This window comes from Corella eumyota, chromosome 4, assembly GCF_963082875.1.
Source record: "Corella eumyota chromosome 4, kaCorEumy4.1, whole genome shotgun sequence".
NCBI classification, from domain to species: domain Eukaryota; kingdom Metazoa; phylum Chordata; class Ascidiacea; order Phlebobranchia; family Corellidae; genus Corella; species Corella eumyota.
Window position 1 is genome coordinate 2,758,434 of NC_137493.1, and position 26,779 is coordinate 2,785,212.

At 28.6% G+C, this 26,779-nt stretch overlaps 2 protein-coding genes across 8 annotated transcripts in view; one reads left to right on the top strand and one right to left on the bottom strand.

Moving 5' to 3' along the window:
* The window catches only part of LOC145749724 (dedicator of cytokinesis protein 9-like), a 64,837-nt gene extending 39,006 nt beyond the window's left edge, over positions 1-25,831 (bottom strand). For 5 of the 7 annotated variants that reach the window (XM_082565566.1, XM_082565565.1, XM_082565564.1 and 2 more), the window contains exons 1-19: positions 25,618-25,831; positions 20,733-20,849; positions 20,181-20,270; positions 19,204-19,320; positions 18,712-18,837; positions 18,206-18,340; positions 16,454-16,616; positions 15,974-16,152; positions 15,544-15,684; positions 15,251-15,343; positions 14,729-14,857; positions 14,131-14,268; positions 13,529-13,599; positions 12,868-12,987; positions 12,569-12,648; positions 11,970-12,181; positions 11,574-11,741; positions 10,974-11,085; positions 10,634-10,761 (exon numbers count right to left, since the gene is read on the bottom strand). In XM_082565566.1, coding sequence (XP_082421692.1) covers positions 10,634-10,761; positions 10,974-11,085; positions 11,574-11,741; positions 11,970-12,181; positions 12,569-12,648; positions 12,868-12,987; positions 13,529-13,599; positions 14,131-14,268; positions 14,729-14,857; positions 15,251-15,343; positions 15,544-15,684; positions 15,974-16,152; positions 16,454-16,616; positions 18,206-18,340; positions 18,712-18,837; positions 19,204-19,320; positions 20,181-20,270; positions 20,733-20,849; positions 25,618-25,731 — 2,433 coding nt within the window. In that variant the 5' untranslated portion in view covers positions 25,732-25,831. Of the gene's footprint in view, positions 1-10,633; positions 10,762-10,973; positions 11,086-11,573; positions 11,742-11,969; positions 12,182-12,568; positions 12,649-12,867; positions 12,988-13,528; positions 13,600-14,130; positions 14,269-14,728; positions 14,858-15,250; positions 15,344-15,543; positions 15,685-15,714; positions 15,718-15,973; positions 16,153-16,453; positions 16,617-18,196; positions 18,341-18,711; positions 18,838-19,203; positions 19,321-20,180; positions 20,271-20,732; positions 20,850-21,253; positions 21,343-25,617 lie in introns of those variants that run through there. The other 2 variants (XM_082565569.1, XM_082565567.1) reach the window with 2 other exon arrangements.
* On the top strand, positions 144-9,008 carry LOC145749725 (uncharacterized). The gene is made up of 2 exons (XM_082565570.1): positions 144-261; positions 6,146-9,008. Exon 2 carries the CDS (start codon positions 6,165-6,167, stop codon positions 8,292-8,294), a length of 2,130 nt encoding a protein of 709 aa, XP_082421696.1. The 5' UTR covers positions 144-261; positions 6,146-6,164; the 3' UTR covers positions 8,295-9,008.
* Positions 25,832-26,779: the final 948 nt, after the last annotated feature.

A 26,779-nucleotide genomic window follows, 5' to 3' on the forward strand; every position in this document is an offset into this window, starting at 1 on the left:
TTGCGTATGATAAAACGCCATTGTTTGCCTAATGTGACGTCACAAATCGATTTCATTTATGCATAAAGTTGATTTTGCGTAAGGTTAAATGGTAGAACAAATATTGAAGTTTTCACTATTCTGCAAATACTTGATAAGGGGGCCCGGAATTCTATGAAAAATCTCATAAAAAATGAGAGAACGAAAAAGCAAGAGCGCAAGAGAAAAAAGCAAATAATTTTAATCCAACATATAAATATGAGTAAGGTGGAAAAATCAAAGGTAATATTTTACAAGATAGATGTAAAAATATGGAATTAAAATAGTTAGAAAGATTGATAGACAGTAGTTAAACAAATATAGCTTTTAAAGATACTATTTTTTTTGAATTAAGTTATTTCTACTAAAAATATGCTTAAAATTTTATTCTTAAAAAAACGTTCTAAATAAATTTAATTTTTTAGTCTTAATATTTTTAAAGAGTTAAAAGTTATTAAATTAGTTTTTTTAACGTAGATACTGGCATAATATTGCCCTAGCAACAAGCAATATATTAAATACAAGTTGCTATGTAAACAAGGTTAGAACATTAGGTGTTTATTTTAATTACATTTTTGCAAAAAACTTTAATATTTTGTCGACCATTCTCACTATTTAGTCAACAATAAAAGTTAAGTTTGCGCGATAGTTGCCTGTTTGTGACGTCATAGACCCAAGCACGCCCAGCGTGTAAATGTCAACGTGAATGCGAAAAACTTGGAAAGTCGTAAAATAAAAAGTAAAAAGTTTATGGAGTTAAATATTTTAGATCAAAAGTTAGCGAAATTCTGGGAGATTAAACAGTGTGATATATGTACAGAGCAATGTGTTAGTGATAAAATTTTACAACTTTTAAGTATTTTACTAAATTCTAGGATTTTTTCTATTAAAAAACATATATTAGATGTCAAAATTGCTGATTTTCACCCTATCTTAAGTATGCTGGTGGTAACTGTAAGTTAGGAATGTGATATAAAGTATAAGTTTATCCAGGGGAAATTTAACGAGTTATTATACCAGGTTTATATACACATTCCACACCCTAGTTTAGTGCTTTTAAATGCAAGAAGGAGAGGCTTAATATGATTACTAAATTATACGAGCGTTTTTTTTTATGTATACGTAAAATTATTGGGTTTTAATTGGATTTGAGAAGTAGAGCTTAATATGTTAAATATATGTATTCAAAAATAATTTTTTAAATTTTTTGATATTTTTGGTTGAAAAATGAATGTTACAACAGCAATAGCTTGCCTTAAAAAAAATGTTTTTTCTTGACTTAGTAGTAAAATTAACCGATTAAAATAAACCTCAAGCTTAAACAAATTTACAAATCAATAAATGTTGACTCTCTTAAATATACGGAAATGTTTATTTTGTAATAAAAGGAAAAGATTAAAGTTCAAGTTGTATAAAACCGGAATCTAATAAAAGGAATTTGTATTCATTTATATTTGTAATATCCTACCACTACCTTAACATGTAAAATACTTGAAGTTTGTTAATTTGGGAAGTTATAGTTTTTGGTGTTTAGCGGTCAAAAAATGTTAAGGATGTATATTAAATCACTCATTGGCAAATGTTAAAAAAATTGGCAACATTTGGATTTTAATTTTTTTGGACGCTTACATAGGTTTCCTAAAAAATCGCATTTGAAATTCGATTTTGTTAATTTTAATTATGTAATCATTACGTTTCTCATTTCTACCTTAAGTGTGTTAAAATTGAGCTATATAGTTAAATATAGGTAAATATTGTAGTGTATTACTCATGAAACGTGCGTATTGCCGGTGTTTAAAAAAACCTTAAGTCATCTGCCAATAATATTCAAATACAGGTGTTGAATTATCCAAAAAATTAATAACTTTATGGTTTTGAGCCTAAAACTTTAGGGTGTGTTATATATAATATAACATGTTTCTTTTCTAACTTAAATAAAGGAATATTTGTAGATTAAATATATACACAAGTTAAGCAAACATAAAAGTTTAACTTTAAGACCATGGTTAATTAACATAGTGTAAGTAAATACAAAAAACATGGAAAATTAAAATAATAAATTGTAAATTAAACTTTATATATAGTTGAATGTTTAAGATATATATTTTTAAATTATTTTTTCTATGGCGGTTTTAATTTAACTTATTGGTAAAAAGAAATTTCAAAGTTTAAAAATAATTCTTTAAAAATTTAAATTTCACCATGAAATACCTGAGAATGTCAAAGCCGGATTTTTGCGGGATAAAAACTAGCAAGCGTGCAAACGTCTTAAACTACCTTACTACGCCACAATACCATATTTGTGACGTCACACAATGAAACAATTGTATTTTCTTGTAAACAATGATTAAACAGTAAGCAAAAATCAGGAACTTTTTGGTAAATAAGAAGTATTTTTGGTTGTGTGAATACACAAGTTAAAGAGGATTGTTGATTTTAAGGAAATGACTTTGGCTTACTTTAAGGACCCTTGGAACACTCAAGTAACATAAAAATAGTTCGGGGAATATTTACTCAAAATACCATTTCGAAAAACTAGTGTAAAAATTTAAATAATTTTGGCAAGTTTTTAATAAATTTAAATTGGTATGTTCACTTTTATTGTTACTTATTGAATCGTTTAAATTGTTATAGTCAATTGGCCGTAAAAAAATTGGAATAAAAAGCTAGAATTGTTTAGAATTATGCTTTTAAGGTTTGGCGACCTACGCAATAAAATCATTGTGAAATATTTTTACTAAATAAATTCCTTTTTGGCGATCTCTTTGTAACGACAAAAGGGGATATTATACAGAAACTTATGTGCGTAAATTAAGCTAAAAAATTAAAAACTTGACCAATTATATTACAACCGCGATTATATAAATACATAAAGTTCAAGAGAGAAATCCAAACTCCCATGGGTATACCTTTAGGTTAGGTCTTCAAATTTCTATTTTAACTTTTAGCATGTAAGCCTAAGCGGTAAGTTGAAAGTGTCACGTGACCTGTTTATGACGTTTTAAATATTGATATTGTGACGTCAGGGACAAGAAAAGTTCATGTTTCGTAAGAGGTTACTTCAAAGTTAATCAATTTGCAAAATGCTTAAAAATATGTCAACTAAAAATAACTTTGGACGTCCTAGCTTTAGAAAAAAAATCGTTTTTTTTTTTTTTAAATTGCGATAAATTATTCCCTCTTAGCCTAAGAAATGTAAAATATTTTAAAAAAATACGATAATCTTAGTAAAGTCTCCAGTAATCACAACGGCCAGTTAATTTGCGCTAATGCGCTAATGGATTTCAACTTCTGGCAATCAATAACCCTGAGTTTAAACTTGAAAATATTTCAACAACTTGGGAATCGAAAGGAGAAAATGAACCCAACAGATCCTCGTTCCCAAGTGAAATAAAACATCAAAAAAATGGCTTTAAATTCGCAACAAACCAACACAAATGTGTACGTGCAGAAAGGTTACCATTATAGTGAAGTAACAAATCCCAGATTAGGTAAATGATGTCATATTTTAACGCGTTTTAAATGTCAATCAAACCGTTGGCGAGAAGTTTAATTAAGTTACATTAAACAAATATTTTTTCTCGTGTAATTTATTTCACACAGCTGCGAATAAACCCAAATGTCCACTTAACTCTTAACCTCTAACACGGCACATCTTACCCACATAAATCTATACATTTGTCCACCTTTTCGGTCAAAGAGTTAGCCATGTAAATATTTATTTAGGCGAGTCTGACCGTCTAGAAATGTATCAAAGCATAAAAGTGTGATCTTATATGTTTAACCCCATGCCAAGTTAAAACTAAGTTGTTAATGGATATTTTGTATAAATCAAATGCTGGTCACTCTATTAAGATCATAATCCAACTTGAAATTAATGTAACAAAATTGAATTTTTATATAGCGTTTTTTTAAGTTTTTTTTCCCAAAGGAGCGTTTTAAAAAGGAAATATTACCGCAAAGGTTCACCTAATTTACACAAGAATACGTATATAGTAACCACATAACGCATAATTAAATATAATAAATTATTTTTGTACGTAGAAGAAACAACCACATGAACAGTTTTACACAAAATTAAATAACAAATTATTTAAACTAAGGTAATTATTTAAACTTAATTTTGAAACGGTCTACTTAGATGACGTCATAGAGATCCTCTAAAATGACGTCATCGATTGGGAAATATTGAAAAACAAATTTAGATTTAACATACTGTGTAACTATTTTTTTATTAAAAGGTGCGACAAACATTTTAATAAAAAAACTATTTCGAAAAAACAGGCGCCAATTTTACAAAAAAAATATGAGGGGCAATATTTATTTTAATATTTTAAGGAATTTTAACGATTATTTATACAAGTTTTTGAAAACAAATAGAATTAAAATTTTCAAATTGATAAATCATCTTTTAATAATTTTAAAGGTGTATTAAAATCACCAAAATTGGACGGATTTTAGTTTGCCAAAAAAATCGACAAACTCTGTAAAAATAATAAATGTTAAAACTAGGACAACCCAAAACCCCTTCCTATGCTTGTACAAAATAAAATCGGGGAAACTATAAATTACCACCGACTGGGCCCAACACAAAAAACGTTAACAAAAACATGAAATTATTGCTCAAGTTAAGCTATAACCCGCTGTTTAACACAATACTCATGTTGCTATACTCCAAGTAATAAGCAGTTTTAACGCCTTGTGAAATGTCTAGACGCGGAAGGAATTTATTTTAGGTGGAAATCGAATTTTAGGGGGGTACAAAAATATGTTTTTCGGATTTTTAATTTTTTTAAAGACGCAGCTGGGTACACTAGAATGTTAATATAGTCTCTGTGACGTCATAAGTGATCGAGATGGACGTTCGAAGATAGCCATCGCGTTTTTATGAGAGCCATTACGTAATGACGTCACAATAAAAGAGATTTAAAGCTCGCTTAAAATAAGATTTTTTGCAGCTGGACGATTTTCGAGGTTTAAAAACCAAATCCAATATTATGTTCGTGATCTCATTTAACTCTTAAACAACGACGAACGTTTAAAAGCGCACAAACCAAAAGATTTAACCAAAATCTCGATTAAAAATCATTAAAGGGTTGGAATAATTTCCTGTTTTATGACGTGAAAATGATTGGTTATAAACACGAATCCAATCAGCAAATGTGGTGAAAATAATTTGTTAAATCACTTCCATCCCGAACCCTTGCTCAACTTCAAATCACGAGCTTTCAAAGTCACGTGACCTTCGCCATTTTAAAAAGTTAAAAAAAAATTAAATTAATTTTTTGACACTATTTTTTTTAATTTTTATATTTGTGGTTACTACAACAACTATGCGGTCTTTGATTCTGTTTTGCTTGAAAACTTTTCGCTTAAATTATTTATTTTTCTGATAAAATCGACCGCAAATACCGAACCGCGGTTACAACCAAACAACCCAACTTAAACAACTTTTCAGTCCGCATTAAACTAAAACACGAGGTCTATGATAACAATCTTTAAAACCCATTAAATTTAAGTGTATTAGGAAACGCAAGCACGTGCCCAAATCTAGTTCTACTCGATCACAATTTGCTCAATTTTGTTAAAGTGAGAACAAATTTAGGGTTAACAAAATGCGTTAAAATATTTTAACCATTTGGTTGATAGTATAACACCACAACTGTAGACCAAACCTTTGCTATTAAGATAGTATTACACTAATATAGGCAAAGCGCATTGGACATATCGTATTGAAATCAGCAAAGTTTCATATAGATATAAACTTCGACTTAAACAGTTTTCTTGAGCTGTCAATCAAACTAAATTTTCGAGCACTTAAGTCCCGCCTATCAAGTTGTTGATTTAATTGAAATTAACAAATTAATTTGTTTGTATAGAATTAGCAGTTTAACGTGAACACGCGACCGGTTGTATAAGAAAGGAAATGACAGAAGTTTCAATCAGAAATGTGCAGATTAGAAGTTTAATGGACGTCAAGAAAGTTCAATTATATCATTTATAAAAATTACAGAAGCTAGAAATTAAAAAGAAATTAGATTTAAAATTAAATTAAAACTTGAAAAATAATTTCTAGATATTTTTAATTAAATCTCATTTGACTTAAACTTGTTTTATTTATTTTTAGATTTTAAATATTTATAAAAATGACAAATATAAAATTCCTGGTCGTGTTAATAATATCAACAATTACTACTTTTGTGACGTCAGAAGAAAATGTTCTGGGTGTCGTTGACGAACGGTCTGCTCCGAGACTAAGGTTTGCAGAAATGGAAATTCCACAGGAACCGGTGTTCAGGCCCGATCTTCGAAGAATGATCGAACCCGATCCTCCTCTGGACGCAGACGACATAGGGTCAACGTTTAGTGATGTCACTGAATCTGGATTCGTCACAACCACTACACAGCCATCCGATGACGTCACGGTGGAGAATGAAAAGAGCGAAGAAACCGAAGCGGAATGCGTTTCAGAAGATTGTGCCTCCACCGACGAGTGCATTGATACAAAAGTGACGTCATCAGCGCAATGTGTGACGTCAACAGCTCAGTGTGTGACGACCTCGTGTGTCCAAACCGCTTGTTGCTGCGGAAACTGTCAAAGTAACTCTGGGTCAACCGACCTTCAATTATTTCTAAGAACTTTAGATAGAATGACACAGGGCCCGCCCGGTCTCCAAGGTCCAAATGGTCTTCAGGGGCCTGCCGGATTTCCAGGCATGTCTGGGCCCCCTGGAAAGGCGGGTCATCCCGGTATCCAAGGTCCTCCTGGTTCTCAAGGTGTCTCTGGAGTAAGCATCAAGGGTGAACGAGGAGATTGTGGTCCAAGGGGTTATAAAGGTGAACCGGGAGCGCCTGGAGTTGGAATTCCAGGACTACAAGGACCACCTGGTTCTTTTAATTGGGAGGAATTCAGGGGAAATCCCACAAAATCGGTGGGGGACAAAGGCGAAAAGGGCGAGAACGGCATGCAAGGCGAACCTGGTGTTCCTGGTATCGAGGGTGAACGGGGTGAAAAGGGGATGAGCATGAAAGGTGAAAAGGGGATGCAGGGTCCTCCCGGACCGCCAGGACCTTCTGGTTTCGGTCCGGAAAGTAAAGTTGAAACTGTAAAAGTTGTGCGAGAGACTGGTGGACCCCGAGGACCAAAAGGAGAGCAAGGGGAGTCGATTCAAGGACTTCCCGGACCTCCTGGCGTTGACGGAATAGATGGCATAAACGGGGAAACAATAACCGGAGAACCGGGGCCTTCTGGGCCGAAAGGAGCTCCCGGAGTCGGCATATTGGGTCCTCCCGGACCTCAAGGAGCCCCAGGACGAGAAATCCAGGGTCCAAAAGGTGAACGAGGTTTCAGTGGTGCTCAAGGAATTCCAGGTGAGCGGGGACCACCTGGTCCTCCTGGAGGTGAAACAGGTTCGGACACAATCTACTCCGATTCAGCTCCATTAGTTGGAGAAAATCAAACAGTTTCAACCGGACCCGCGGGTCCAAAAGGCATGCGTGGTGAGACCGGACTTAACGGTATGAGAGGCATGAAAGGTCCTCCCGGACCGCATGGGCCCCCCGGTAGACCTGGACCTCCGGGAAGACACGGAATGGGGGTTCAAGGTCGTAAAGGTGACAAGGGCGCCTCAATTAAAGGCGAACCGGGACCACCCGGGCCACCTGGCTCCACAACCGGGCGACATTCGGGTGGAATGGGAGGTGGTGGTATGGTACAGACAACTACACGAACAAGTGCATGTTGTACGCAAGAAACTGTTGCATTTATGGCAGCATTATCACGAAACGCTCAAGGTAGCAACCAAGGAATAGCATTTGATAACGTAATAACAAACCAAGGTGAAGCCTACCGTAAATCAACTGGCTGTTTCGTCGTCCCAGCAGCTGGTGTCTACGTATTCCATCTCCACGTATTGAGGTGTAGAGGTAGCGGGTCGTTGTACGTTAACCTTATGAAAAACAGCGGGGTGATAAGCTCCGGTACGAACCAGGATAACAGATTCGAAACTACATCGACAAGTGCGGTGTTACTGCTAACCCGTGGTGACGTAATATGGATTCGGCTTCGGCAAGGGATTATTTTCGGTCAGAGTCCCACGCATTATTCAACGTTCTCTGGGTTCTCTGTTCAGCTTACCGAGAGTATAGACTTAGCTGCTGGGTTATCACAGGTTAAATACCATGGTAGAACAAGTTATGAATTATATAAACCACCCTCTAATAAGTTAACTCCTGAGGCCGCTGCGAGGGCTCGAATGATGGGCGGTAATGACTAAAACATCGGGGGTTTGGTGATTTTTTTAGCGGGAAATAAAAACGATTTTTCCCGTAAAAGGTAACACAAAGATGTACACTCAACTGATATACAAAAAATTAACTTTTTTTTAAAGAAAATTTAATCAAGGTGTTTTGTACACATTGGTATCATAAGGTTGCTGCTAAATAATAACTTTTCAAGGTTTACATAACAATATCATGCAATCATATATCAATTTGTTTGGTTGAAAATAATTTAAAACATCAAATTAGGAACTTTTAAAATATATTTTTTGTTGAAATTTTAACTATATTTAAATCGCGGGGGCCTATTACCTTTCAACAGTTAATAAACCATTAAAATTTTCATTTTGTATTATGCATTTACAATCAAAAATTTAACAAAAAAAACTCCTAATCTCTACATTAAAATAACTTTCAACGTGATTGGTGGGCTGGTACCGCGTCACAATTAGTAAAATTTACGTCATAATTCAACTTTTTCATTAATTATAAATCACAGACATTTAAATATGTGTAAAAATTACCTGTGTTAATATTATACCTAAATTTGTGTTTTTTATATGAAAATGCTGTTGTTTTTATGTTTTGTTACCAACAGCAACCTATCCTGACATATATTCGCGCATTTTCTATCATTTTTTCTTACATTTTCCTTCAAATTTATGTGTTTATGTTAATGTTGAATTTTTTTCTATTTATAATAAAACAAACCTATAATATATATTTAGACTATTGCCCGCGTGACCATAAGAATGTGACGTCATAAAGGTAGATTGAACGTGAATAAATTAAAATCTAAAACCTTTTAAACCCCAAGATTTTAATTTTGAATTTAATACTAAAATAAGGCCATATTAAAAACACAAAAATGTTAGGCTAATAGGCAAATAATTACAGTAAAAATTTAACTTAAAATACTTAAAAAGTTTACAAATATAATTTTCAAAACTCTATAAAAAAAATATATATATTTGTTATTTCGTTTTAAAGGAGATTTTAAAATACGATCTAGCACATTAGACAGCTTAGTTTAATGCCAAGTGTCAAAATAAACCACATTTTAATTTATGACGCGACATGTCTTTTATAAGATTTAATCGAATAAACTTCGTTACAAATTTGCCGCTGGCGACAGCACTGGGAGATTCGAGGAAAATTGGCCGGAAAATTGGTCCGCAAAAACCGCAGAAACGTGATTTACCTCACGATGTTTTTAACAAATTAAATTACGATAATCGATAAAAAAAGTTTAAATTTCTTTTGTCTAAGACTGCAGAATTTGCAAAAAAAACAAGGTCAAATAAACTGTAAAAACCCTATTATGTAAAAATATTAAATTACATTTAAAAACAGGTACCCAAAGCCAGTCATTTGTTCAATACTAAATAAATTAACCCTTTAATGGCCATTTAACCCAGTTTTATATGTTGAAAGAATCCAAAATATACCAATAAACAAGATAAGAGTTAAATAACAACACCAAGTGTAAACCACATACCACTTAAGATAGATAAATGGTTAAAATTTGTTACTTCATTTTAAGATAAGATAAAAATTCAAATTTCTTGTAAAATTTTGTAAAAAGCAATTTAAAGTGCCATTACCCTTTTCACAAGTTATAAATTACCTTTTTTTTCTACAAATTCTTAAAAATTCGCTTTTTAAATTACAATGTTCAAAAAAACGTGATTTTCTAAAATTACTTGCTACAAGAAAATGAAACGATCCCCAACTTAATACTTTACAATCAAATTAATCGACCACAAGACATTTTAGAAAGATTAGAAAACCTATTTTCACATGAAATTACGAAGACCACCTAACTCGATGACGTCACCAAGGGATTAGGGTTCGAAAACAACAAGTTCAAGTAAGAAAAGTCTCAAGTTATTCTCAAGGGATTTTGTTTGTTGTCGTTAAGGTAAACAACTTAAAGTTATTTCTGTTTTTGTTATTTTGTACTTATCAAGCGCAGATTATTAGTGAGACTTTTAAGTAACAATATAGGATTTTACATTACTGAATAAAACAACTTTTTATAAAATTAGCCTACAAAAAATAAAAACAAAATTAACGCCAGAAAATAATGGCATATTCTAAATAAATCGTATAATAATTCTAAGTAAATCGTATAATAATTCTAAGTAAATCGTGTGTGTTTAAAATTAAAATATTAAACTATTTTTACATTAATTAAACCAACCCAAAAAAATATTTACAAACTCCGTGTTACAACATTACTCAAAACCTTCTTATAAAATAAATTAATTAAAATTAAAAATAAATTCTAAAAATGTTTTCTTAAAATATTAACGAAAAACAAACTAAAAATTACCTTTCCAACTGCAAGTTGATCATGAAATGACAAATATCCAGATTGAAGAGAGCTCGCTACTGGCACCTGGTGGTCACCTGATGCCACTCTTCCGTCCTTTGTTAACAAGGGCACCCAAGCAAATCCAACTAAATCACAAAACAAAATATTTCAGATTAAACAAAATATAATTTTCCAATTGTTTTTCTTAACTTAAAAGTGGCATTGGTGCGCCTCGAACCCATAACCTTTTGACTCGTAATTTAATGCAATAACCGCTATACCACATTAATAGACTATTAACTTTTAACTTTAACTTAAAAATAGCTCAATTGCGCCTGATAGTGTTAAATAAACTCGCCTTCAGTTTGATAAGCGTCCTTCTTCTTAGCGTTGACGTCAACAACCACGTGATAGAATGAGAAGAGAATGTGATGACCATGGTGGAGTTGGGTGGGAAGAGATAATTTAAACTAAAAATAAATTGCAAGAAAATTGAATTGTAAAACAATAAAAATTGAGAATAAAAATTATTTTTCTTTGGTATTTTTGCACCTATAAACGTAATACAAAGATTGCATTGTAGCTAGTATTACAATACAACTTAATATAATAAATTTTTTTTTCTCTAATTAACTACCTTAACCCGATATATCTACACTTATAAAATGTTAATGATTTGTTTTTCAAAAGCTCTCTTTTAAAGTCATAACACCATATTACCTTGTTGAATTTTACCATTTTGGCTTCACAAAAATAACACGTTAATTATATACACATAATCAATACATAACCAATATTATCTCTTAATCTTAAATTACCAAACCTATTCAACAAAAAAACTTAATCTTAAATTACCAAACCTATTCAACAAATATGTACATCTAAATGTTATAGAAATGTTTATAGAAAATGTATACACAATCTAAATTCCTACTTTACATTAACTTATAATACTAACCTCTTCATAGAAGTCTGGTCTCTCATGATGATGTAGAATAGCTGCTGACACTCTGCTTGTAAAAGGACCACTTCCTGGTGGACCCGGCTTCCGATAAAAAGACTTTAACGGAGTTGAACCTTGAGCATCAGAATCACGGAATTCAGCAACAACACAAATATTACGCGCCTGTAAAAAAAAAAAATTTTAAAACGATTTTTATAACCCAAATTATTTAACACAATAAATAAAACAAAGTATACATTTTTAGCTATGTTTTTATTACCAAAACCCATTTTTAAAAACACAAAATCCATATACTTTTGCAACATTTATGTTACATAAGCCTATATAAATTCTAAAAAGTTAAAAAAAAAAATTAAAACAACGTCCGCTAGATGCTGCAGTGGAGCTTACCTTAGGAAATGTCTTCTGGTTATCATAGTTCAACAGTTTGGGATAAACGTAACAATGATTAATATACTCGGCATGAGGGTACTGCACTTTGGGGTCATTCGACATAAACTCGTCTACCTCTAAAACGGGGTCTGATGATGTAGCTGGGGACCGGGTAGATGAGGCTTTGGGAGAGTAGGGGATGATGGGTACGAACGATGACGTCAGTGTGTCTGGAAAATGAGAATTTTTAAAATTTTAACTTTTTAAATATAACAAAAAATTAAATAACAAAGTAATCTATCAATTATGATTTAAAATTTATATAAAATTTAAAACGACGAAACCATATAAAGTTAAATAACGTTAATTAAATTTTTAAATTATGTTTACTAAAAAATATGTTGACAGTTATACAAAATTTAACTGACAGCCTTTCAAAACTAATTAATAAAAAAACTAAAGAATCTATAGAATGATTGACAATGTTTAAAATGTTGTTTAAAATAATTAAATTTTTAAATTACGACACACAAAAAAAAACATTTGACGCCCTTAAAAAATAAATTGATTTACTAAACAATTTATAGAGATGTTAATAATGTTTAAAATCAACCCACTTGGTAAGTCGGTGGGAACCGAATCGATTCCAATTTGTAAATCACATTCAACATATTCTAACTTGGCCATTTTATCTGGTCTAAAAAATAATAAAAAGCAACTTTAGACTAGGTCGGGGTAACAAATGTTACTATATGTTTAGGTCCTAAGGTAAACCTTTCCACATTAAGAATAAATAAATAAAAACAAAAAAAGTAAATATATACAAAACCATTACTTAAATAAACTCTAATAAACCTAAAACACACAGAAATTAATGCTTATAGGCCTTATCGTGTACAAAACACCTAAAACTTACTTTTTGAAATCAGACAAATATTTGAGAAGATCTTCTTCAGCGAGTTTTGAGGATTCTTGTTTAAAAACATAATCAAACCCGTTCTGGTTGATTAGACCATACTCATTTTGAAATAAAGGTCTAAAAAAATAACATTTAATTATTACAACGTAAGAAAAAAAAACAATTTTTAAGTTGAATATTCAGTTTATGTTATCGTCATATGCCAGATAATTTTTTTGTTGTACTTTTTCCAATTTTCGAGATTTTACTAATTTCTTTGAATCCTAGAATTATTTTAATTAACTTTTAACCTGGCATAAAATAAATAAACAAATATCTACACGTGACGTCATACCACGAAATCGAATACTTCCGTTAAGATTATGACGTCATTTAGCGAAACGTAAAACGGGGTTCTCTTTTAAATATTTAAAAACTTACATGGTATTTATTTTTTTAAATTAATAAACAAGTATATTTTACACTGCTAATTTTTTGAATTAATGAAAATTATAGTATTACAATTTCCTTTTTCTTTTAGTTACTGATAAGAACTTCGGGCATTTAACCTCTTTTACTGATAACAACATCTCTTTAGTATCTTAGTTGCCAAGTAAGTTAGTAGTTTTACACAAAGTTTAAATAATAAATATAAACAATCAAATAATAATAAACATACTTAGCTGTCCAAGCAAAAGGCATTCTATATTGACCAAGTCGATTACATGCTACTTTGGCATGCTTTAAAACCTGAAATATTAAATTAAAAATAGCAAATTTAAAATAAGATAAATAAGTAAAGAAAAACCCGCTTTAGATAATACAGCTTTTAACTAGTCTGTTATATGCTTTTAAATTAAACATTGTATTAGTAACCAAATTGTAATGTGTTTAACCGGCAGTGTGGTGTAGTGGTCAGAATCAGAACAATTCCTACACTACATGAGGTCCTGGGTTCAATGCCCAGTGATCCCATGCTGTAGCGCCTTTGAGTAAGGCACTATAAATGATATGAACTCTTGCCAAGCCAGCACTTAATCAGCAGCATAATTATCAGGCAACTATAATCTATAATATTCCAAACTATTACAGACAATTTAAAACTGGGTTACTGTGGTTACTCCATGTTTAGGTCACGCTTTCAACCTTCCCACACCGAGGATAAAGATATAGATATACAAAAAAAATTACTTAATTATATAACATGTTTTTATTTATAGATGTATTGTAAATAAGATTTAAATTCTTAGGTTTTAATTTAACATTTTGCAGAAGTTTTACCTTCATTGCAGTCTTATGGTTGTCACTGTCTGATTTCATGTAAGGAGTTATACAAGATTTAATATTTCCTTGCAGGACTTTCTCTATACGAGCTACCATGTAAATATCCATGTGAGGTTTGGTAACTGTAAATATACCCTAAAATATAAAAGTTTTATAATAATTTTTTTAAATCTAAGATAAGGTAGAATTTTTGTTAATTAATTATTGTTATAAAGAGTATTTTAAAATATTTTTTTGGTTAAATTAAATTTATGAATCTTTAAATTGTATTTTTAAATCTAAAAATTAAGTTAAATTGTTAATAATTAGTTACTGTTATAAAAAATCTAAAATCATTTTTTGTTAATTTAAATTTATTAATTTTAAAAATTCTTATAACAGTTTTTAAAAATATGCTAATTAAGTGTACCCTATATTTAACCAAGACAATTGTCAAACTTATTTTAACAAAATCATTTTAACATAAAATAAATAAAGATGTTTTTTTAACATTATAACATTTTACTTGAAATTTACAAAATGGCCAAGAATTTAATTTCAAAAATTTTATTAAATTTGTATTTTAAATATATTTGAAATTTAGAAAAAACTTTACCTTCTTGGGAAATGCAATCCACTGTTGGTCAACCTTTCTTAGTGTCGGTTCCCCTGTCTTAACTTCATCCCTGAGGTTTGAGGATCGCTTCCCGTGGGTGGGAGCTTTTTCTGGAATCATTCTTCGAACCTAGATTTTTAAAAGAAGTCATTCATTTTTCTTGATTCTGATTTTAATCTCTTTAGCGGTAGTGTTTTTTATTTTATTTTTTTATTATTTCTAAACAAAAATAAATAAAACAACTTGTTCATACAATTGTTTTTAAACTTTGTAGTTGTAACATTTTAGCCTGCTTTATTCTGTGTGCATAAATTTATGTTTATTTTAACATTTTTGGACCACTTTATTTTGCAAGCGTAAGTTTAAGTTTTTTTGCAGATTTTTAGCCCTTTTTTGTATATGTAAATTTATGTTTTTATTTCCATTTTTATTCCTTTTATTTTATATGTGTAAATTAAAGTTTTGTGATTGTCTGTTGTCTTTATAGCTTTTATTTAGTTAGTTATCAAACTAGTTACTTACCAAAGGGTGATTTAAATCAACATGTAAATCAGCCGAAATTTTTTTCATTTGAGAAACATCGTACAAGGCAAGTGTTACAAAGAAAGGTTCAACCTAAAAATAATTAATTCTCCTTTTAAAATTAGACTAAAAATAGGATAAATACAAAACCTGTTCTACCTACATGCCTAAGGTAATAACATGTGCTAAAAATAAGGCTACTTTATTTTTTTTTAAATTAGAATAATTTTGTCTAAAAAATAAAGTTTAAAAAAAAATGTTCTTCCCAGATTGGGGATAAACATAATACTTACATTGGTGACTGGCTCTTCAGCGCCATCATCCACCACCCCCCTCAGGTTGAAGTTGATGCTCTTACAACTGACCATGACTCTGTGGTTGGAGGGTTTCAGAATATTTGGAGGTTTAATTTCGTGCTTTACATTATTCTCAGGCTAAATATATTAAAATAACTTTAAAAATACATTCTTAATAATGATGATTAGTTTAATCTAAATTAAGTTACACTTTGTAGGTGTGTCAGTAGCCTAACCTTTTTAAACTTAATAAACAAATGAAATATATAATTTAGGCCTATGTATGTTGTTGATTATCTATTAGCTAACTGTCTCAACTAAGCAAAAAGTCTGGTTAATATTGAGTATAAAAATATTTATATTTTAACAAAAAATTGTGCCAAAAGAATATTTTATTTTTAAACAATTTACGATAAAAATTTTTTACTTCTAAATATCGGTTTTGAAAATCGGGATATATCCTAAAAACATTTTGTCGTCCTTCTCTTCTGGCAAGAGCGTTCTTTTGTTCCATTTCCCTTTTTCTTGCACTTTTAATAAGATCGGGATGAAGTGAATTTTTCACATTTTCTTGACTGTCGTCATGCTGTCCATTCAGTTTAGCGTCTAACAAAATATGGTTATTATATAAAAACAACAATATATATACAGCACTACATATTTTAATAAAGCGTTTTCTTTATTTAAATTTTTACTAAAATCCTATTAGAAAAGTCATAAAGTCAAAATATTTAACTTCAACAAAAACTTCTTTAATTAAATAAAACAATTATTCGAAAAATCAATTAAAACTTGAATTAAACATTAAATAAAATTACTAATCAAATATAAATCTAAACCAAAAATTTATCTTTTTTCGCCATTCCATAACCATCATATACAACATTACAGACAACATTTTACTTACCTTCTTTTTCTTTCAATGATACTTGTTCTTCAATTGTGTTTTGTAGAGCTAGATTAATCGTTGCTATCCATTCATCTGCTTCAGCCTCCGTGTCTGCTGCCAGCAGGTGGCAGGCTTGGTCCTGCATTCGAATCTCAAAAGCATATTTCCGAGCTTTTGTTGTCTAAATATTTAACATTTCTTTGAAGTTTTTTATGCACCATTGATAGTGTCAAGTTATGCGAAACCAAAAACAATAATTGTCACAATAAGAAAATAATATGACCAATCTTTTGGTCCAATACATGCCATTCAATTTTTATGCATTGTTTTATATTGAATATTACAAAATCTTATAAAAGAAATAATATAATCACATATTAGTATCAGCTAGGGTCAGATAGTGTTTTTTACTTAAACCAATGAACTCAAATTAAATATTAATATTTTAAAGCATTTTAAAATCAATTTGATTGATTGGAATTAAATGACTTGGGTTTAAAATTACTAAAGTTAAATTAGGCTTAAACACATTTACTTTAAAAAAAGTAAAATAATTGGCTCTAATGGTTTTACGGAATTAAATATCTTTAAATAATTTATAACAAACTCTACATACCAATGGCTTAAGGGATATAAAAATATAGAGTTAAATGATTCTATAATAATGTTGCTTATGTCAATATTATACAGAGGTATCATAAATATTTAAATCCATTTGAAATTTAAACAGTTAATAAAGTGCTATGTAAATATGTATTATAAGTTGTTAACTTTTGTGTTAAATCAATATAATAATGAAACAGAATAGGCTATAAACTTTTATAGTTGTCAAGTTTTTTTGCAATGATATATTGTTTAGTGTTTATTCCATATATGTATATCATACATACAATTTAGGCCTTAATTATTATTATTAAAATCCAATTAAATGTAAAGTAGTAATTATAAATTATAATAAAACAATTACAAATATCTCCATATAAAATATATAAAGTATTTGATAAACCTCAGTAATAATAATAGGGTCACGTATGTTGTCCGGTTGTAGACAAAACATAATTACACTACGGCCCTCCTAAATTCTTTCCTACGGTATACGGTCCTTCTAAATTCTCTTCTACGGTAAACGGAACATTGTTTTATTAAGAGCCAGACAACATAAATGATCCAAATAATGTAAATACCACAGTCAGAAACTTTAGTAAATACACTTTTGGTTATAATGTAAAGTAATTAAAATTTCACCCGACTAAAATTGTTAGAAAACAAAAAACAAATAAAACACCAAACCACACTTTGTGTACAACAAAAAACCCACTCATAAACTTTACAAAAATCCCACTCAAAAACTTTACAAAAAACCCACTCACAACAACAATTTGTTAGTAAACTATTTTTAAATACAATTATTTATAACTAATGACAATTACCAGTAAGTGCTTAAAAAAATAATGCAAAAAATATTAGTTCATGAATAAAAAATTGAACTAACCATTCACTATAGAAGTAAAAAAAGGGCATAGGTTTATTAGTAAAGAAGTTAGAAAAAAATTGAGTAAATATTAGTAACAAATTAGTCAATACTAGTAACTAGTTAGTAAATGAGAGTTAAACAATTACAAATATTAGTAACAAATTAGTGGATATTAGTAAAAAATTAGTGAGTATTAGTAACAAATTAGTCAATACTAGTAACTGGTTAGTAAATATTAGTAAAAAAATTAGTGAATATTAGTAACAAATTAGTGAACATGCACTCACCAAACTCACCATATGAGCCCCTATACAACAATCCAAATATATTGCTCCTTTCGGATCTTTGCCGATCTTCTCATCTTTGTAATAATTTAAGATGTAAGAGTTGTCTGGAAGTTGTTTAAGGAAGAAATATCTTCTCTTGAATGACTGAAAAATAATTTAAACTTTTCATTTTTTGGGTAAATGTATTGTTAATTTGGTCTGGTAGTTTTACAAGGCATACATTTTAACCTTTTGTTGAGTCAACTGTGAAAAACATCTATAAAATAGAGCTGTTCAATGTATAGGCCTACAAGGTATATAAAACTGCTGTTTATGGTGCATGGGTAATATATTGTAACTAAATATAAGTTGCAAGTTGTGACCATATTACAACAACTAAAATCCCGACCATTGTGCGGGCTATCGACTAGTATTAATAAACGTTTAAATAGATATTAAAATGGTATAAGTCAATGTTTAGTTCTTCAATTATTCACATGCTATATAAAACAAGAACTAAAAAATGACAAACTTACCCTAATTGAGATCCCACTGACCCCATAATCAGGGGCTTTGTGAAGCCATCCCTGTTTTGTAACCCCTTCTTTCTGATTATTTGTTCCATCATCTTCTAAAGCTCCTTCTTCATCTAACTCAAAAGTCTGAAATAAATAATACAAAAGTTTTAAAGTAATCAAAAACATTAATATTTTATGTAAACATTCACTTAAAATCAAAAAGATACAGTGGCTGTGAATATAAAAATATATTCGAATATTTTTTTATATTAATTTAACCTTATAATAACCTAGCCCTGAACAAACCAACCTGACAATTCCTTTTTTGTATTTGTTCATTTTAATAATTTAAATTAATAAAAAGTTGATTTGTCACTGGGTTAAGTTGACTTTAAATAATTTTGACAGGTCAACAAATGTACCCATATTTGTATAGATCAAAAAAAATGAATTGTGTTTTAAATACAACAATGACAAAATTTTAGATATGAAGTTAAACCCAAAACATACTTGTTCGGGTAGTTCAGGTGCAGCTCTGTTATCCGAGGGTAACTTCATGTAATCCCCTGAATATTTGCTGTACTTTTTCAACAACAAATTCCAGTTGTTCTTGTAGGTTTTGATACACTGTAACATATAATAACATGGTTAAAATAATATCAACCAGAAAAAACATAAAAAAAGGTTTTAAAAGCTATACAAAGGTAATAATACAACTTTATAATATATGAAATTAAAATTATAGTTATATTTATACAACATTAATGTTAAGGTAATATAGAATTTCGATTAGTTTTACAAGTATATTAAAGTTTTAAAACAAATGACATAAAACAGAATGATAGTTTATTTTAAATCATGACAAGTTAATCTAAGTAACATATTATAAGTATACGGAACATATCACAGAGAAGTGACACACCTATATTTACACTTCACTTTAAAACTACATAGAACTTAACCAATATTGGTATAAGATCTTGTAATTAGGTCTTAGTGTTTTATGATGTAGATTACATTGCTTAAAATAACTTTTGGATAATCTTAATATGCTTATTTAAACTGATAATGGTATATCTTATAATAATGAAAGTATAAACATAATTTAACTACACAAAAAATTAAATTTTTGTAAATAAAATTATGTATATATATAATATAGTCAGTCTGTGTATATAGTAATTTATAAAAAGCTGTTTCTATTGACCAATATAATGTTTTAATTGGTTTACAAAATCAATAGAGTGTAGTGAGTATATTTCCTTTATTCACTATAATCTATTTTTATATTGTTCATAAATAAAAACATGGTAGAGTTAAGGAATGTTAAGATAAGATAATATAAACTTTGTAAAGATTTTAAATACTTAAACTACAAAGTTTTAGATGGTAGAAATAAGGTAATTAAAGTACAACAAAAAATAGTTTAAAAAAAATAATTTTTTTAAAATTTTATAATTTAAAAAAAATAAAAATAATTTTATTACCTCTTTAACCATGAGACTGGATGCTTCTTTTTCTGCTCCATCGGGCACGGTGTCGTGGATCGTTCGATTCTCTCGTGCTTGAGTGAACTCCTAAAAAAATGATGTTTACAATTTAATTTAACATACTTATGTGGCCACAAACAATCTCTAACAATACAATATTTATAAAATGCTTTCAAATGCAAACAGGCCATCCAAAAGTATAATAGTTACACTGTGGGGTAAAAATAGAGCAATAGTGTAAACCTGGTATATATATACATAAAATATAATAGAGCTTTGTGGATATAAAATAGAGCTTTTAGATCTATAAATGTAAGTTCAATTTATAAACCAACAAAATAAATAAAACTGCCATTCTTGGTGTGGAAGTAAAACATTACAGGCAACTATAAGTTAGGAGTTGCGATCATATTACAACAATTAAAATGTAGAAAACTTTAACAAAATGAACATAAAAAAGGGTTTAAACCCCCATGCATGAACTCTATCGCCTTGTAGAAACATAACATAATTTTGATTGTTATAAAATAATTTAATTCAATAACTTACAGCCACATCATCATCAGGAAAAGTGAGTAAATTCTTGAGTGGGTCATGTTGAATCTCAGAACATCTTTTCAACACATAAGCCTCGTAATCCACTGGTTCTGCTATGTTCGGTTTGATCTGTAATATAATAAATATTCATTATTATTTTTTTACTCTAGTTATAATTGACATATTGTTGCACAATTTGTAATTACTGCTACTAATGCCAAAGCTAAATTTAGAATCATATTTTTAATAGGTATATGTCATTAAACTATATTTAGCATATTGCATAGTTTAAGTAGTATGTTTTAAATTTTACAATCAAACAAAAAAAGTCCAGAATTGTGTGTAGAAGGGCAAATATTTTAAAATTAAAAAAATATCTGTATATATTTGAAACATTTCTATAAATTAAAAAAATCTTAACTAGAACCTTTTTACAAATAAAACAAATAAAAATATTGGGTTTGTTATATTTATTAACAAACTACGAAAAATTCCCCAAATACTCAGTAAAGTTTAAATTTAATTAAGTTTACCTTATCTGGTTCTTCAACTGTTTCTTGAATTGTAATCATTTTTATTTTATTTTAATTAAAACATTTAAACCTAACAAAAAATCTCAAAACATTTTACTGTCTTTAAAATACAAAAATAAATAAATCTAAAACTGAAGCTCTGTTTTTAAAATTAAAATAACTAAATAAAATAAATAAACCTAACACAGTCTGCACACTTACTCAAAAATAATTATTTAAATACAAACAAAATAATATTGTTACAGATAAAAAACAGGATATCAAGTTTCACTAAGTCCCACTTCTAGAAAATTAAAACAATTAATTAAACCAACACCACACACTTTAATCAATACAAAAACACAAGAATGCCACACTTTAAATTACAAGGAAGTAAATACTAGAATATTGATTTAAATTTCAGACTATGACATCATAACAACATAAAAAAGTGGCTTAAAACGTGATTTTAATAAATGAGTAGCTATAGGAAATTAAATATAAAATACCAAATATGAGAAGCTATATTTGTGTACACCCAATTGCCCTTTTTAAATAAGCATCCTGTTTCTATAAAAAATCTAGTTAAAGCTAGCTTACAATAAAAACGAAGGATCAAATATTTTTAAAAAGATTAAACAAAAATATTTAAATCTTAAATATTACAAACGAAATTTAAAAGTTTTGTAATATCTTCTAAGAGGTCAGGAATTCGAGTATGTATATCGCCGTTATTATTACGTCATAATACATCATTGTTACGCGCACCTCAGGCACGACAAGTTCCATTACACACCACTTCAATTACCGCAATTACCCAACTTTTAAGTCACGTGAAAGTTCATTGAACGAACAACGAATCGATTTATTTTATTTAAGTAAAACACATAAAAAGTTAAAAGTTTAAAAGCATGGTTTTAATTCAATTATTTCAACGTTAGTTCGTTATGTATTTAAAACATTGAAAAACGCGAAATTTAGGCAACTAAAAGCCTGTAAAAGTAACGTTAATTTAAACGTAAAACAATTTGATACAAGATGTCAAATATAAATCACCATTAATTAAAGCATATTATTTATTATAAAGCGATTTTATAAGACCACAAAAATGTGAACTAAAATATTTAAAACTTACTTAAACATAAGGAATACGATATTAGGTTACGAAATTTTGCAACATGTTTAGAAATTTGTGGTTTGGAATTTATGCAGAAACCGCTGCATTTTTAAACCTTAACCTAAAATTTCCCGTGCTATTTATATTCCAAAAAAAGGTTGGGTTTTAAGTAAAATATTCGTGTGAAATATGTATATTGTTTTAACACAAAAATCTAAAACTATTTCTGGGAAATTCTGACCATTATTTCGTAATTTTAAAAGTAAATTTACCAAATTTTAAATTATATCTATTCTGTGTAATAAACTTTATCAAATTAAGGCTCAAGTTTACGGAATAGTCTTGGTGCTATAAAAACCAAAATTAAAAATTGATTTTGAAAACAAATATTTCACTTAAACTAACACAACCAACGCAATCGTAAAAGAAGGACGTCAATACACATGGGAGACAACTGCATTAACTTAAACATAAAGGTTCGACCTTTATGCATTTAAATAGGAAATCTCCGGGCGCATATAAGATAATGTCGGCGTTAAAAGACTCGAGGTCTTTAGGTTCGATACCCGCCCCAGACACAAAAAAATTTTACAAATAGTTTTAAAATTACGCAATTTAATTATAATTAAACAATTACATATTTGTTTGAGCTATAAACCAATAAAAGTTCGCGAATTTTTAAAACCAAATTTCACTTCTCTATTCGGTTTAAATGGGAGTTAAATCTAAACTGTTGACTGATATAAACTGATAGCTTATTATTTGAAAGTGTTAATGATTTAAAATTTTGTAAATAAATGCCATTGTCATGTTTTTTTAAATATCTTGCAACACTTGAAAATTTGAATTAGAATTGAACTACTCAAAACAAATAAATTAGCAAAATTACGCAAGATATTTATACGCAGCGTATTACGCAACGTATATATGTAACTTAAATCTAAATTTTCTTATTCTGTTATTTCTAGTAGTTTATTACTTTTTTAAGTATATAGAAAGTATTTAATAAAACATATATTAATAAAACATATACTGCAATACAGTTAAAGAATATTTAAAATCTTAAATTTTAATCTACTTTAAAAAGTTGCAAATCTAGATAACGTTATTTTAAATTTATTGCTAAACTGCTAATTTCTTACAACACCCTACAGTACACACCTTAGCTTAATAGAAGTTAACTTATAGAACAGTTTAGACAAACGCTTCCGTTTAGGTCTCGTCATAGCAAATTTATGCGGGGTGAAATGCCCACTTAGGTTTTGCTTGATTGATTTTCCTGGCAATTGATAACAGCAGAAACGGGGGATTACCCTGTTGCGAAATAACCAACGTCACATCGTGGTATTGTTTATGTTTTTAATGTAAGAGTATCAGATAATTGTTCTTTGAAATGTTAAACAAAGAGATTGTTATGGTAACAAAGGCTATTTATTATTAGATCCATTTATAAACGTATAATACAATAGTAATTGTGTACCATATGTAATAGGGTTAATTAAATAAAATAATATTTTTAAGAACTTAATAATAAACTTATTTGTTAAATTATAAGCAGATATTTTGTGCATGAACTAGATAGGTTTGCACTATTTATTGCACCACTGAAGATGCATACAAGCAAGAAAAAAATTTCTAAAATTTTATTGCAACATAAGATAACCCAACCAAAACTACAACCACAAAAAAATTCCCTAAAAAAGTTTTAAATGTTAAAAATAACAAAAAATACATTTTAACAAATAAAATTTAACTATAAATTAAATAAAATTGGTAAAAATATCGCACTTTAGTTTAGACCTATACAATTTCAATTTTTTTTTTAATTTTTGTTCAGTTTATGCTGATCCGAATAAAAAATTCAAAATTCTATTTTACTTCATGACCATAAACTGGTTACAACATCATAAAACATGTAGTTTAAGTAGTTAACTAAACCAACAAAAAGAACATAAATCAGTTATCTAAAAAAATACTTAAATTAGGTCAGCTAGTCAATAAACTCTATATAAAATTATATTTTTAAATTTTGTATTTTAAATAATATTCTTTAGTTTTTATTTTACAAATTTAATCTGACTATGTTAAAATTGCTTAAACTTCTTAAAATAAATAAATAAATTTCAAAACTTAATAATAAATAACTGTCTTAACACATCAATGGGCTGTTACCATATTAACTTATTGAGTAATAAATATTTACTTAAAACAGCATTAAACTTAATTAAACAATATTTAATTCATAAATGTAATAATAATTTTTACTAATCTTTAACAAATCTTGTTTAATTAAAATTTAATCTGATACCCAATCAGAATATGTTATAATAACTTTATAATAGTTTTTGCTCTAATTAACACACTTAAAACTCTAAAATACTTAAAATAGTTGTATTCATCTCACTGATATTAATAAAATTATAAGTTAAAATAAAAGCTTTAATATTTTCATAGCCTGCCACATATTTTTATACAGGCCTCAGGCTGAATTACCTAATCTTCAGAATGATAGGAATTTCATTCTAACTCTGAATTTTTCAGTATATACATTTTTTACCTAATTAATATAAGATACGACAACTATTTAAACAAAAGATAATTATTAGTTAAACATAAATGTTTTAAAAACAAATTTTATACTAAAGTAAAATTATGTTGTTAAGCAAAACTTACAAAATGTTTTAAAATTGTCGCTATTAAAATTACAAAAAATTAAAAAAATGTTTTTAATAAAGGACTTTTAATATAATACAAAAACTAATCTTTGCCACAGGCAACTAAGAGAAACCAACAAAATACTTCCTGCAGATTAAACAACTTATCAGTCAAACCATAACAAGCATATTGTAATCTGAAAAAGTTCGCAAATCTTAAGACAATAGCTGCAATTTACATCTTAACAATAAAAATAAGGTACTATCTACTTTTTTATTTTTAGATATCTAAAAATTTTTACTAAAACTATTTACTTATATATGTTTGAATGCTCAAAAAAATGGAGGTTGTAAAAAAGGATTTTTATATTTTCAACGGGAAATTTGGTTTACAAGTAAAACCTTCATTATGTTTAAAAAAATATCATTAACTATGCTTGCTAATTTTTATATATAGCTCACTAATTTTATCTATCAACAAAAATTATATATAATCTATCAACAAAAATTATATATAAAAAATTTAGATATAGGCCACTTAATAACATATTCTTAAATTTGACATTAATATATGTATATAAAAGCTAGTATAAATATGGTTCAAATTTTCTCACCAGATCACCACCAGAATAAACGCTGGATCGAAACACATTACAGGCACTCTCTCGTCTTTGCCCGACTGTTCCTTTTCTTTTTAGTCCCTGAGCAAATCTTCTGGTCTCCGGCATATTCCTTGAATTGTTTATATTTTGTTTCCATTAATTCAAGTGCCTCTGTAGTACTCCTTCTTTATTCATTGACATTTATTAAAACTTTCTATATATATCTACTATGCTGAATTAAAAAAATAAACAAGAATCAATCGGTAGTTAAAAAAAAAAATTTCACATGTGTGTAAAACTAATAACAATAAATTTAATTGACTTAACATTATATATAATTTATTTTTGTTTTTTACTTTTTTAAAAAGTAATAAGTTAATTAAATTATATAAAACCCTAGAACAGTAAGTTAAGCTTGAATAGTTTTCAATAAACAGTAAAGTTTAAAGGAAATGGAAAATAATCTTATTGTTTATATTATTTATGAGAATTTTCATCAAAAAATGTGGTTTTATTATTAATAAATATATAGAAAATTTACTAAATAACCCTTCTATACAAAATATTTACACTTACAAACTTACTAGTTATCTGAAAGTTTTTTATAGAATCATTATTTTAAATATAGTTCACATCTTTTTGATTTTTTTTTAAACCTCAGTTTTACTTTAGTATTAAATTACTTTAAAATATAAATGTGAGTCAGTTAGTGTAGCAACTATTAAAGCACATACATTTAACATTTCCATCAAATTTCTAAGTATTTACAAGCTTTTATTTACAAACAAAAATAACATAAAATAACTTTACTGACTAATATACTGACTCATTGAAATGCCTACACAAATTACACGTTTATCTAACTCTAAATCTGCCCAAACTTTCAAAAACAGTTTACGTTAGTGTTTAATAAAGTATAAATACTGGTCACCTAGTAAATACACTTTTATAAATTCTAGTACTCCTTTTATACTTACACCATGACTTTCTATAAACAAAATAATCACATAGCTCAGATGTAAACAAACGTTACGTTTGAAAGCATGCTGCTTCAAATCTCTACCGCTCGCCGCCGGATAAAATATTTTTTATTTTCATCGCTAAAAGTGCGTTCGACACATCAAAAAAATCAAACGCGCTTTTTATTAAATCGTTTTTTGTTTGTTTTTTGCAA